Here is a 14868-nt window from a genome sequence, read left to right as displayed (position 1 = left end):
GAGGGTGTCCACCTCCTGCAAGAGGAGTTGCTCATGAGAGGGGTCCCTGAAGAGGGACGAAGGGGGAGGGTTTTTTTGGGGGGGGATAAATGTAAACTGGAGGGCACAGCCCCCAGAGACTATCCCAAAGGACCCAACGGTCCAAAGTGATTTTTGCCCATTTGGGATAGAAGGGCCTTAACCTGTTTAGGAAGGGGTGGGGCAGATCCAGGAGAGCAGTCGGGGCACCACCCTCGGGCGCACCATCAAAATTGCCTCCTCTGGTTGCCAGATCTCCTGGGGGCCCCTGCTGGGGAGCTGAGGATGAGCTAGGGGGCTGATTTCTTCTTCTAAACCCCCTATTCCGATCCCTATTTCTATAGGGTTGAAAAGGTCTGGGTGGAGGCCTTGGCTGCTGCTGTACCTGGGGTTGTGACTGACGCCTAGAAAACTGGAGCGTGTAAAGGCCCAAGGAGCGAAGCATGGCTCTGGAGTCCTTCAGACCGTGCAACTTTGTATCGGTCTGGTCGGAGAATAGGGCCGACCCATCAAAGGGGAGGTCCTGAATAGACTGCTGCACCTCCTGGGGCAGGCCCAAGGATTGCAGCCACGAGCACCCTCTCATACAGATGGCGGAGGCTAGGGCTCTGCCCGCCGAGTCAGCAGCATCACAGGATGTCTGGAGCGCTGCCCTAACTACCGCGGTTCCTTCCTCCACGATAGTGCTAAAGTCTGCAGCCTGGTCCTGGGGCAGGGCCTCAGCAAACCACCTGAGGGAGTCCCACAGGTTGAAATTATATCTGCCCAGCAGGACCTGATGGTTGGCAATCCTGAACTGCAGGCTTGCCATGGAATAAACCTTTCTCCCAAACAAGTCTAGCTTCTTATTGTCCTTGTTCTTGGGAGTGGACCCTGGCTGACCTTGCCTGTCTTGCTGGTTAGCCGCGTGTTCCACCAGGGTTCCTGGGGTGGGGTGAGTGAACAAATACTTAAACCGCTCGGCCGGGACCTAATATTTTTTCTCCGCCACCTTTGATGTAGGGGCGACCGAGGAAGGGGTTTGCCACAGGGCCTTTACAATCTTAAGGACCCTTTCGTGGACTGGGAGGGCCACTCTCGCTGGGGCGGCTGCAGCCAGCACATTAAAGAGGCTATCTTCGGCCTCTTAACTCCTTCACCCTCAGCCCCAAGTTGGAGGCCACCCTCTTGAGTAGCTCCTGGTGCGCCCTGAAATCCTCCAGTGGTGCCGACTGGTCCCAGGAGACTGCCTCGTCCGGTGAGGAGGAAGAGGACTGCCGAGGCGCGTCCTGCGGGTGTGCCCCCTCCTGGCAAAGGATTGCACCCACTGAGGGTCCCTCCATGGGCTCAGACTCTTCATCCAAGGAGTGGTACCTATGGGCCTTCTCCTGTGCTGGAGGCATGGACTGCACTCCCAATGACATAATGGATTGGGGCCCCAACCCCACATGGATACCCCATGGGGCCCAATAAAGCCATTGTTGCAGCCATTGTCCGAGGCCAACCTGGGGCTGACTGCACCACAGGCTGTGACGTTTTGTGAGGGCATAGGCTCTCCCGACGACTGTCCCCCGGGGATACCCTGAGTCATCGGCATTGTCCACCTGGCATGCACTGCCTCCAGTGCTGGGGATCAATGTCGGCGCCGAGAGGGGGGCTCCACGTCCTGTGTTGGAGCAGGTCGGCTTGACAACGACGACCTGGAGCGACTATTGGGGGAGTGGCTCTGCTCTACCCTCAGAGACTGTCTGGCGGGAAATCTTCCTCCCCACACCGGGGATCTCCACCACCATTCAGGGGAACCCAGCGCGGGTTTCCCCCGTGACACTGGCCCCTTCTCTCTTGGTGGAGGGGAGGTGGAGATGGCGTAGGCAAGGCCAACAAGGCTCTTGCCGCCTGAAAAGCCTCCCGTGTTGACGGCGTCGGCAGGGGCACTCTCCCTCTCCCAGGAGTTGGGGGAGGCTCCCTGACCGGAGATGCAGGCACCAGAGAAGACTCGACGGGCCGGGTCTGGTGCATCTCCATACTCGAACCTGCCCGTCCTGATGGCACAGGGAAGTGTCTGCGCTCTACATGCTGCTTCTTCCTCTTCGGTGCCAGCGATGTTGCGCAGTGCCAAGTCGAGGGTGGTGCCAGCGGCGCGCTCTGTACCGAGGTCACACTCAGTGCCAAGGTGGAACGGGCCAGCTCAGACGCTGGGTGAAGCGCTGCCTCCATCAACAGGGCTTTCAACCAGATCTCTTGGTCCTTTTGAGTCCTCAGTTTAAAAGCCCTGCAGATCTTACACTTCTCTTTTCTGTGGGCTTCCCCCAAGCACTTAAGGCAGCGGTAGTGGGGGTCGTTGAAAGGAAAAGCCTTCCCACAGGAGGTACATGCCTTGAATACCAGTGACCAGGGCATAGCCCGGGCGCTCGAAGTCCCCGCAGGGACTTGCCTTATCTCTAACTACTCTTAACAATACCTAACAACTACTTAACTAACCAAAACTAACTTAGAATATCAAATAAGTCCGAAGAAGGGAAATAGTACTTGCTGAGAGCAAGGCTAGTTCCAGCAACTGTCATGGGTGGAAGGAACGAACTGAAGGGGCGTAGGGCCGGCAGCGCCTCATATACCGCGGCATGTGTGCGGGGCTCCAGGGGGCGCCGGAGCCGGCCCTACGGGATCTGCTAAGGGGGAAAAAGTTCTGGGTAACCGTGCATGGAGGTGTGCACACACCTATAGTGGAATGGACATGAGCAAGCACTCGAAGAACACCACATTGTTATATTTTGTTATTCAGAAAAGCCTGAGTCAGTAGAGTATTCAAACACACATATATTTTAAGCATGCGAGTCATTTGACTGACTTCAATGAGACTAATTACATACTGAAAGTTACACACATGGTTAAGTGACTTGTTGAATTAGGGGCCTTAATAACCAAAATTAATATGCAGAATTAGTTCCTGCATCTATTTTTGAAGAATCAAGTACCTCTCCACTATGATCTCTGCCTTCGAACACAAGCTACCCACATTAAATGTGCTTTTAAATTAACATAAGATAGTTGTCTCTTTAAACCAATTAAAAGGCTACTATGAGCTTTCCGGCACAGCAGCACTTTTATCCTTCAGTTTTGACTCTTCTACCCACCACGTATATTATCAACTAAGATATCAGTCATCCACAACGGCATCATGAAGAAAGCACAATGATACACACTTGACAAAAATATCTGTCACGGGTAGCAGCTGGTATGTTTAATTTCAACAGTGCTACACAATTTCACTATTTACACGCTCTCTCTCTCTCTCCCCCCCACACACCCAAACTAAAAGTTTTAGAAACAAAATAGAGACAGTCTTAAGTCTTCAATGAGAATACATTTGATGAAGTTTCTAGCCCAAAATTTTCAAAATGTACTACATCTCTCCTCAAAATGGTGAAGAATTAAGATTTTAACTTACTGTATCCATTCAGACTAATGGAGTCAACTTTTTTGGAAGGCATTTGAATATCCTTCAACATACTGTCCAAATCTGTGTTGTTTTCCAGTATTCTGATGACTAAACAGCAAGATGGATAAAAACAGTTAATTTTTAATTTAAATTAAATACATTTTACCTTTAAAAATAAACCTGTTGAAAATTAAATATGAAATTATGGAAACCAAAATTAAGGCCAAAATTTGACTATAATCTATTAAAATTGTTTAAATAAATAAAAATATATGCTGCATCAATGAGCCCTCTTCAAATTTTAATGAATTACAGGTTGCTACTTTTTAAAAATTATATACATAACTGGGGGAAAACACTGCAACTCTGAGGTCAGCTCAGTGGCATGCACTGCATTAAGTATTTATATTATTTTCAGTCTTTTCATATAGCAAACGCTGGTATTTATATTTTTCTAAATGGAAGCCCTTTCAGTTTCTGTTGTGCAGAAGAACTTTTGCTTTAATTACTTTTAGTGTTAGTTTAACTAGCAGGTGCACAGATATGTTCTTTATTTGGACTAGTTCATTCAAAGTTGAAAAACTGATTGGGAGTTGGGGGAAAAAAAGCAGGAAAGCTTATTTTCCTTTTCCAATCCATGAAAAAAAAGCAGGTGACAGAGAGGATGAGATCTACTAATGCTATAAAACCTTGAAGCACAAAGGGGCCTGATTTTCAAAGGTAATTAGGCACCTAGAGATGCAGATGGGTGCATAGGGTGAGATTCACAAGTAGGACTTAGGTGCCTAATTGTCACCTTAGGCATCTAAATCCAAAATTCAGATCCACAAAACCACTGCTCAGCTGCCACTTAACTATGGAGGCACCTACATTTCCACTGCTTAAGTCCTAAATTGCACCTAAATTTCTGTCCCAGGGCGCACACACAGCTTCGTCAGTCCTGAAAGCATTGAATAGTTCAGCACCCAACACACACCTAATCCTTAGTTGGAGCCACAAGCGAGGCATTCCCCCACCTATCATCTGCCGGTGCTGATCTGGTAGACATGCTCAGAGCCCACCTTAAAGCATATCTACTGAATTGGGCCATGCACAAAATACAGTCAGATACCAAACACTAGCCCACTGTTTAGAGCACTCATTCAGGATATGGGAGACCTGAGTTTGAAACCTCACTCTGCCTGATGTGGAGCAGGGACTTGAACTCAGTCCTCTCCCATTGCCAAGGTGATTATCCTAACCACTTAGTTATAAATTATTCTGGGGCAGATCTCAAACTCTCCTGTTGAAGCAGTTCCACTTGTCATAAAGTACTAAAATATCCACTGGAGCAGGAACTGGAACCTGGGTCATCCACATCTCATGTAAGTGCCCAAATCACTGGGCTACAGAGTCAGTGACCCTCTCTTGCTCCCTCCCAGGTCTCCTGACTCCTCAGTGTCTCCTTGAGAAAGGACTGACCTGGCTTAGATACCTAACCCCATAAGAGGGTTCTGAGCTGTGAGCCCTAAGAAAAAAGAAGGACTTCCATCTGGCCCAGACTTCGCCATCTAACTCCCTCTGAGGTCACGGATTAGGCCTTACCCTTCTCCTCTGCATTTCCTAAAGGTTAGCTTGAGCAATTCTTCACTCAGCTTGCTGGCTTTCTGTGAATCTCATTCTTAGGCATCTAACTCTCCCCATGCATTGTATAGGAGCCTGACCACCTAACTCAGGGCTGTGATTTCCACCTGATGGCAGGGTGCCCAAATGTCAGGCACTGCAATGCTCAGCATAAATCCCCTTTGTGAATCTAGCCACTAGTGGGATTTTCAAAAATGCCTAAGCACAACACACAACTCCCACTGAAACTGATGGGAGCTGGATGTGAAATCTGTTCAGGTGCTTTTGAAAATCCTAATTGGTACCTTTCTGCATCTTAAGGCATCAAAATACCTTTGAAAATCTGGCTTATGTTGACCAGAAACAATACGTAAATTCATTAACTGCAGTTAATGTGTCTTTGTTTAATAAATCAGTTTGAAATGCAACACACAGTTTAATAAATTTGCTTTTGTTCCTTATGTATCCAACACATGTAAGGTAGTTTTAGTTAACTAATAAAAACAATTTATCATCAGTACTGGTTTTGTACACTTTTAACTGAATTCCAGTTTCCATCCAAATGCACCTTGGCACAAATCCTGAGTAAAACTTTACCTAGTAAACAAGAAATGCATCATTCATTATTTTCTAATGGAATAAAAATGTGAAAATTAAGAATTGGAACAATGTTGAGCTATATAATTGCTTAATAAATATAGTGTATCCTTCTGGTTAGCAAAAAGTAGCATTAAATTTACTGTGATGGCTATATTTAGTTGCAAATCAATGTGATTTAATGGTTATACCCGTGGTTCTCAAACTTTTTGTATTGGTGACCTCTTTCACATAGCAAGCCTCTGAGTGCAACTCCCTTGTCCCCGTGGGCACCTGCCCCTGGCCCCAAGGGCTCCTCAATCCCACTTCACCCTAGTCCCTGGGGGTTCCCCTCTTCCCCTTTGCCCCTAATCCCTGAACTGTGCCCTCTTCACCCCTAACCCCTGCAACCCCCTCCTGTGCCCATCTGGGGAAACAGACCTGCAGGCATGGAGGGGCTTGCTCCTACCTCGAAAGCTGCTCCTCCATGCACCCCTAGAACAGTGGTTCTCAACCAGGGGTACATGTACCCCTGGGGGTACTCAGAGGTCTTTCAGGGGGTACATCAGCTCATCTAGATCAGTGTTTCTCAACCTGGGGGTTGCAGCCCCCAGTGGGGTCACAGGATAGATTTACGGGGGTCGGAAGTGCAGAGCCAGCATTAGGGGATGGCAGGCAGGGCAACTGCCTGGGGCCCTATGCCACAGGGGACCCCACAAAGCTCAGTTACATGCTTCAGCCCCGCTGCTGGGGCTCAGGCTTTAGACATGGTTCACAAGTTAAAATCAGTTTTAAGTATCACACTGAAATGTAAGTACAATATTTGTATTTCAATCAATGTATTTATAAGTATATGGTAAAAATGAGACAGTAAACCATTTCTCAGTAATAGTGTGCCGTGACACTTCTGTGTTTTTATGTCTGATTTTGTAAACAAGTAGTTTTTAAGTGAGGTGAAACTTGGGTACGCAAGACAAATCAGTCTCCTGAAAGGGGTACAGTAGCCTGGAAAGGTTGAGAACCACTGCCCTAGAAGGTTGTGTGTGTGTGTGTGTGTGTGTGTGTGTGTGTGTGTGTGTGTGTGTGTGTGTGTGTGTGTGTGTGGGGGGGGGGGGGGGAGGGGGGGAAGCGAGGAGCAACACCAGGGCTCCCTGCATCCAGGTCACTTTCTCCACTTGGGCTGCGTAAGGGGAAGTGAGAGAGAGCAGCTCCTGATGCTCGCCTCACAGCACTGCCCAGGTGGGGAAAGTGACCTGGATGCAGGGAGCCTTAGCATTATTGATCCTCGCTCCCCCATACCCCCCCTAGAGAGGGAAAGCAGTATCTGTGTATCACCGCTCACTCCCTCCCTCCATGTTCCTCCACCAGGAGGAAGCAGGGAGGCTCACAGCACCACGTCTGGCTAGGGTTGGGGCTCACAGCTTCCACATAATTACGTTGTGACCCACAGCCTGAGAACCAATGGATTATATCAACCAATGGGAATGAACCTTTCTTTAGGAAAATAACTAAAAAGTAAAAAACAAGAGTAAAATTTTGTTTTCTGCTTGCTTAAATTGCTGATGCAAATTAATACATCTTGTTAAACAACAACAGAAATAAATGGCAAGTCGGATTACTGAATTCCAGTGAATTTTATCTCATTCTGCTGGGAAAAACTTAAGAGTTAGCCAGGACGTGACTGTCCAAAGTTAAAATATCCTAAGACTAAGGGTACCCATAGCGACTACACATGTACACACACTGCAATTGAAAATAGAGAAGATCAAATACCTTGATCGTCATTACTTCTTGACAGCACAGAGGTGGGCAGACCTGGACCTGTTGACGCAACAAAACATCTGTATTTTGGTTGAATGCCTTTTTAAACATGATCCTGTAACACTAACTAGAAGAGGGTGAATCTTAAAATCTTTAACCTCGGAAAGTATCTGAACTTCTAGATGATTAGCCGAACCTTTAAAGGACAATCACTGAGACTTCCAAAATTCTCCCCAAAGGCCCTCCACCCAGTCCACAGAAGCACCAGGCTCCCCTCTCCCATGTCTGCGAGATACCCAAAGTGCGAAAGCACTGTCTTAAGATTTCCACACCTTAAAACAATGTGCAGTTCAGAATTCAGGAGTGATTCAGATGCTTTTTTCCCTGAACTGCTTAATTCATTCCTATCCCTCTCCAGCATGTTCGCCAGTAGGTCAGTGACTAAAGAGGTGAGCCCATAGCTCAGAGTGTCACTAAATATTTCTTGGACTCTTTGTAGCAAACTCATCATCTCCCCCTGATATTACTCCCACTTACTGAGGGTTTCTCTTCCCAAAAAGGCATATCACTGGCCTTGCTCCCAAAGGAACATCCAAGTCCTTACACTATATAGGGTTCTCCAGAGCAGCACCTTCTCTTCCAGAGAAATAAACAAGTCTCCTATGGAATTCTGCCACTGATTCCCCTTGAAACACCAGTCGTCAAGGAAGGCAATAATCTGTTTTCCACACTCCGCTTCTGCAGTGAGAGTGTCACCTCTATGAGGCTTGGTGGCATTAAAGTGTTCAGGATTAAAGAGAGGGGGCTGGTAATAGCGCATTCTTTGTGATGAACCATCAGCACCAGCACACGCCGCTGATCCTAATTTATTGCCCTTCTGAGCATGCTGCAAGGTGAATCTGCTCACATAGGCTGCTTCAGACATGGGACTTGATGGGGATTAGATCTTCTGGGGTAGGGGAATTGTATGTTTTGTTGGGGGTTGAGTTCTGCTAATTGTTGCGGGGTAAGCTATCATTCAATTTTATTTTTAATTCTTATAATTTGAGTGATGGGCCCTTAGGGCCTTGTACAGGCAGCCCTGTAAATTATTGCATAAATCCAAAGAAATTATAATGAACACATACCGTTCTTTAGCATGTACCACAACCATCATTGGGTGAACGCCTCCTAATTAAATACCGAGTCACATTAGTATCTATTAGTTTGGGTCATACTCACCATAACAATTCAGTAGATAATATTGTGCATCACTGCTGAAGGATGAAGAATAATACTGACATCTGTCTTTGTCCAGATCACAGCTCACGCATTTAGGAGATCCATTTCCAACTGACACTCTGCAAAGTGACGGAAAGTTTCATTTCAAAGGCAAATGACATTTCTGAAAACGTCCATTCAGTCAGTTGACAGGTGACTAAACAATGCCAGATGAAATTTGTCTATCATACATCAAAGACATATTTCTGTACAAACCATGCATAAGCATTTCTGTAGAATAGAGCTCTCTAATAACAATGCATTTCACATTATACCATTGCATGCGGTCTTAAGGTCCAGTCCTGTTACTCTTAAAGTCAACAGCAAAACTCCAGTTGATTTTAACATCAGCAAAAATCAGACACTAGCACTTCAGTATTCAAGTAATGCTGCAATTTACAACATAATCAAAAACTCTAAAATACTAATATTATAAGCAGCATTTTTCATCTCCTAAGTCAATTGTTTTATTCTCTGAAACATCTTATTTAGTAGCTTTTTTCCCTAAAATATTTTAATTAAATACCGCACACTGGACTGTACATTTTATTCAGGGTCAATGGATTTTGAAATCTTAAATCACTAAATTTGTCTACATTTTTCATTACACTATCTTCATTTCTAAATTTGGAAATATAATAAGCATCATACTTATAAAGGTTTCTTCCTCCTGGCTTTCCATCAAATTCATTACTGATGTAGTATCTATAAAACAAACACACTGGTTGAAAACTTATTTATGGGGTGTATTTACACAAGACACAAAATGATCATTTTGATAATGCTTAATTACATTTTTCTGCATCAAATTTTAATTAGAGAAGTTAATGCAACTCTCCCTGATGAGATATCCAGTGATGCTCATATTTATATCTATTCAAACAAGCTGTCACTATATTATTTGTATAAATTTGCCAGACTCAAGTAACTTGCTACATATATTGTGGTATTTCTGCCTACCATAGCATTTGCAGAGATGAATGGAATCTTGGTGGAAGGAGAGGGAAGGCAGACCCCACAAACAGAGAGACCCCCTGTCTTTGGACACAGTAGTTGCAAGGAGTGCTGTGCGCCCTAAATTATCCTCCCTTCATGGTTCGGGCCATGAAAACAGTCAGGTGAGGTTGGCCACCCTCACAGATTTTATTGCATGATTGTTGAGGTGAGACAGGAGAGAGTTCTTCACAGTTTTCATTAAATCCTGACTTTCATCTGTCATGCTATTGCCTGCCTGCCTGACTAAGACATGGTCATAGGGAAGGCTGCTGAGAATATGAGTGCAAGACAGAAACACTACACAAAAGTACCTAAATCATGTCTTTATGCTGGGATTGCCTATCAAAAGAACCAAGCATATCCCTGGAGGCCAAGCATTGTGAATTTACAGGCCAGGAGGTCAGATATTCCAAAACACATGGAGAACCAGTCTATGTAGGAAACACCAACACAGCAGATTAGATCAGCAACAAAGTGCAAAGGGAATCACTGGAAACATTCTGTCCAGTGACCACTCTGGGAAATGTCAATAGAGCTGATATAAAGCCTAAGTATCTGAAAAGTTCAGAAAAGGAGCAGAAAAAAACTGGATATTGTTTGATTTTGGCCTATATTTCAAATTATGGAATAGCATCTTGGGTGTGCAGGAGCAGGGCTTGGTACACATGATGAGATGACGCTTGCCACATTTGAAGGCACTGAGGGACCATTTGGCCTCTGCTGCAACTTAAAACAGCCTCAGCATTAGCTGTACCAGTCTCTATTGGCTATTAGGAGCTGTTGTGACAGCTCTGGTGACGTCCCCTCCAACACCACCCTGGAACTCCCTCTTTCTGGGGGATTCCTCAGCACATTTAAGGCAGTTTTAAGTCACCTTTGAATCACTGAAGCAGTGAAAAGGGTCTCAAACTGGGCCAAGGATCTGGCCCAATGTGTTTAGCAGCACTTTGGCTAACTGAGCTACTAAAATAAAAAGTAGCTAGGATGTGGGGTTCTCTCTCCACAAGTCTGAAAAGAGCAGTTTTCGAAACAGCAGTTACTGATTTGAGACTCTTCCTTTGTGGGGAAAAAAAAAATTAGTAATAGTCTTTTATTCCAACATTCCTGTAGCTCCAGGTACGTAAAGAGCACCCTGGAAAACGTTCAGGACCCCGCTGACTTTAAGGGGAATTATGAAGTTAGTGGGAACTGTGCATGCATGTCACGGGACAGAATTTGGCCCTATGTAGGAATTTCATGGTATTGGTCATTAGAGCTTTAGCAGTGCAATTCTTGGTGGTAGCTAGAAACTCAGTACTACAATGTTACTTAAGAAGTGACTCAATAAAAATGACAACATGGGGTTCCATAGTTATTGATTCCCAGTGGCTCCAGATCAATACAGTTCAGTTTATAAGAGTTTCCCCCTCCCCTAAACTGCCAGATCTCCAAGTTATCTCTATGGGAACAGTAATTTGGGCAGGTTTCTTTCCTACTTACTCATCGCTAGTAAGTAACTCAGATATATGTATTAGAGGAGTTGCTATTGCACCTGAACTTAAAGGGTATTAGCTGCAAGAAATCAATGGGCAAGAAGTGTCGCATTCTATGAGACACGCCAGATGGCACCAGAAAGGATGCACAATAGTGAGCTAGAGACTATGATAAACAATGATGCACAGCCAAGCTAGCTCCTATGCTGCCAGCCAAAGCATGAGCTGGACATCAACTTGTACCGCAATCACAATACCATCACCTGCTCTACACTGGCTTTTTTTTTTTACTTCTCAGGCTCACATCAAAACATATCCAGGAATCTGTGGTTTAGATGGCCCTGTACATCATCTGGAAGTTTGTTAGATAGGCTCATTACAAGTAAGAGCTACCTGAGAAGCTTTAGAGTTCTTCGTCTTCACTTTATGAACATTACACGGAGTAAATGATTGAATAGGAATTTAAATGATATTATTTTATTGTTATATATTGCTAACTAAATATATTTGTTATAACAGATGCTTATTTATTGTGACAAACTCACATGCACACATTTTATACAGCATAGGTCCAATTCTTCTCTCACCACACCAGTTTACTTCCACTGACTAAGATGGAATTGCAGTTGATTTACACAAATGTGAGAGGAGGACCAGCTTTATCATATTTTATACGTGGTACATATTGCACATACTATTTCTATAGGCATTCAGAGTTCTTGCTAGTCATGAACTGAAAGAGAATAATTTGAGCTCAGTTTCTTTATGTCCAAGTGGGCTGCTTTGATAGAAATTGGTTACACAATAAGTAGTAAAGAATGCATCATTTTAAACTAGAATTTTAATAATTACTTTGTGACTTTTGCCCTCTGAACTAAAGGCTAAACTTTTATTTATTTATTTATTTAAAACAGAAAGACATATTCAAAATGAGCTGGACCCTCTAACAAGAGGCATTTCTCGTTTTAATGGGAGCAACAGATTGAAACAAAATGAGAATTGTTCTAAAACAAAGTAAGGAAAGGGTACTTGGCAACGCTTCTCCTAGAACCGTTAGGCTTACGCTTTAATTATTTCCTAGACCAGTGGTTCTCAATCAGGGGTATGCGTACCCCTGGGGACATAGAGATCTTCCAGGATTTGCATCAACTCATCAAGATATTTGCCTAATTTTACAACAGACTACATAAAAAGCACTAGCTAAGTCAGTACAAACTAAAATTTCATACAGACAATGACTTGTTTATGCCGCTCTATATACTGAATATATTCTATATACTGAAATGTAAGTACAATATTTATATTCCAATTGATTTATTTTATAATTATATGGTAGAAATGAGAAAGTAAGCAATTTTTCATTAATAGAATGCTGTGATACATCTGTATTTTTATGTCTGACTTTGTAAGGAAGCAGTTTTTAAGTGAAGTGAAACTTGGGGTATGCAAGATAAATCAGACTCCTGAAAGGGGTACAAGTAGTCTGGAAAGCTTGAAAAGCCACTGCCCTAGACAGTCAAATCAAGCAGAAAAAATAGTGCAACTTCTGCATTCCCCCTCTACAATTTCAGGCCTGTACATGAAGAAAGGGCACAGTGTTTCATCAAAACTGTAGTATCTTTTAATAATATATTCTCAGAGAATGATATAGATAAATATATATACACACACACAGACACACACTACTGTATGTATCGCTCTAAGATAGGACCATGTTTCAAAGTTTAGAACTTTATATCTAGAACGAAAATATCCCCCAAAATTCAGAGGCATCTGCACCAAGAGTTTTGGGTTGGGAACCGTGTGTGTATATATGTGCACATGCGCACATACGAGTGAATTCTTTATGTTCCATTAAACTTTAATGGACACCCTCCACCCCCAAGCAAAGTGGGTCTTCCACAAGGGACAGGTTTTCAAAGGTATTTAGGCACATAAAGATAGAGATACATGCCAAGTGGGATCTCTAATAGTGACTAACCTGCTCAGGTTAGGTTATGTTGTAAAGACTTGTAATTAAATTGCTTTTCCTACAATACTCACATAAAGTCATCGGTTACAGCTTCTATGCTGATTACTTCCCAGTTTCCATTTGTAATAGGTATTCTGCTCTAAAAACAAGGGGAGGCAAAAAGTAGAAAGGTAAATTCCATGCTAGCCTGAAGAAATGTAAATCAGCACAGACTATCCTAAGAGTTATTACTCACCCCATTGCTGTTAATATAGTGGATGTGCTTGTAGCCATCTGCATTGCTTAAAATTTTGTAGTAGCTAACATTATCAGGTGCAAAGTAAGGGTCAGAAGGCTGAAACTGAAAAGAAAACCACAACAAAACTATTATAGCAGATAACAGAAACCCAAGAATAAAATGCTAACCTGGGAATCCCTCAGAATGCAAATTCACTGGCTCTTAAGATTCGTGCCATGCATCTCGGTAAACATACTGCACAATACCGTGTCAGTTCAGGGGTAGAAATCTATTTTGATTAGGTGCATGGAACCTATAGCAACCATCTTTAGAAGGAAACACTGACAACATCAGGATGTCTTTGTTTCTTCAGCAGCAGAATTTCCGGTGCATTAGCAACCTGCCACCCACGAGCTTCCTACCTCCCCTTCAAATGAAAGGCTTTCAGGTTGACTATTTCCCTATCACTTTATAATGTTATTATGTGCATGTTACTGCAAATTGCTAAATGTGAAAATTGAGCAGTTTTGCATGTTGTTTATGAATTTGGGCACAGTTCACTGATATGTCTTCTATGTTCTGCAAAGTTTTCAGTTGAAAACAGCTTCCTTTTCCAATGAAAACAAACTACTTTCCAAGGGCAAATGACCCAATTTTGCATGGAAGACAGCTTCACAATTCAAAACATCCTAAAGCTGGCACTTGCATTTTTATGTTTTCATTGAAGAAATAACCATTCAACAAAACATACCTAATCCAAAGCACATTTAAATCAATGGGAGTCTTTCCATTGACTCCAAAGGGCTTTGGGTCACACGTTATATAGAAAAAAAAAATTGAAAGGCATGAAATTGCTCCAAGTGAAATAACATTAGATAGTATTCTTATAGTGTTTTGGACGCTCAAAACATTAACCAATCCTCACAATCCCATGACATATTATTCCCATTTTACAAATGGGGAAACAGACAGAAAGTGACTTGCCTGAGGCCATTCAATGAGTCATTAGCATAAACTGGGATTAGAACTCAAGCCTTTCAAATGCCTGTGTTCATTTCTCTGGACGACACTGCCTCCTTGGCAATATTTTTGTACAAAATTTCATGGAATGTATTTCACTAGTTTCTTAAATCCCTATTTAAAACTGCTCTTACTTCAGCTAATTTAAGTATTTAAATTCTGATCTGACACACTGTTGGTTCCTAGGCCATGAGCAATGGACCATGAAGTCCTGGGTGGTCTTGGATTCACTACAATTTTTTCTCTGGTTGGTAAAAATAGTATCACTCCCCAGCTCTTACATAGTGCTTTTCATTAGTAGACCTCAAAGCACTTTACAAAAAGAGGTCACTGATCAACCAGTCTCATTTTATCCTTGGTTGGATTAGACTAAAGGGACAGAATATCTAAAGCCTTGTCTACATGGAAATTTGGTGCATGGCAAGCCAGGGTGCGAGTCTACAGTGCACTAGTCTGCCACTTACTAGCTGGCTGTGTGGACCCAGCCACTGTACAACAAAAGTTCCACAGTGCGCTTGGACTTACTGCTGTTTGAAATGGAAATTTTAGTGGCCAG

The 14868-nt window shown here is 43.4% G+C and overlaps 1 protein-coding gene across 3 annotated transcripts in view; it reads right to left on the bottom strand.

Annotated features, from left to right (window-relative positions):
• The window catches only part of LOC137153704 (dipeptidyl peptidase 4-like), a 76926-nt gene that overhangs the window by 26524 nt on the left and 35534 nt on the right, over nt 1-14868 (bottom strand). For all 3 annotated transcript variants that reach the window (XM_067549365.1, XM_067549366.1, XM_067549367.1), the window contains exons 13-18: nt 13311-13415; nt 13147-13214; nt 9287-9340; nt 8597-8715; nt 7388-7435; nt 3446-3544 (exon numbers count right to left, since the gene is read on the bottom strand). In XM_067549365.1, coding sequence (XP_067405466.1) covers nt 3446-3544; nt 7388-7435; nt 8597-8715; nt 9287-9340; nt 13147-13214; nt 13311-13415 — 493 coding nt within the window. The remainder of the gene's footprint in view (nt 1-3445; nt 3545-7387; nt 7436-8596; nt 8716-9286; nt 9341-13146; nt 13215-13310; nt 13416-14868) is intronic.

Source organism: Emydura macquarii, unplaced genomic scaffold (genome assembly GCF_026122565.2).
Source record: "Emydura macquarii macquarii isolate MOO-44397 ecotype Brisbane River unplaced genomic scaffold, CSIRO-AGI_Emac_v2 contig_1253, whole genome shotgun sequence".
Taxonomy (NCBI): domain Eukaryota; kingdom Metazoa; phylum Chordata; order Testudines; family Chelidae; genus Emydura; species Emydura macquarii.
This window is presented reverse-complemented; position numbering and strand designations above follow the sequence as displayed.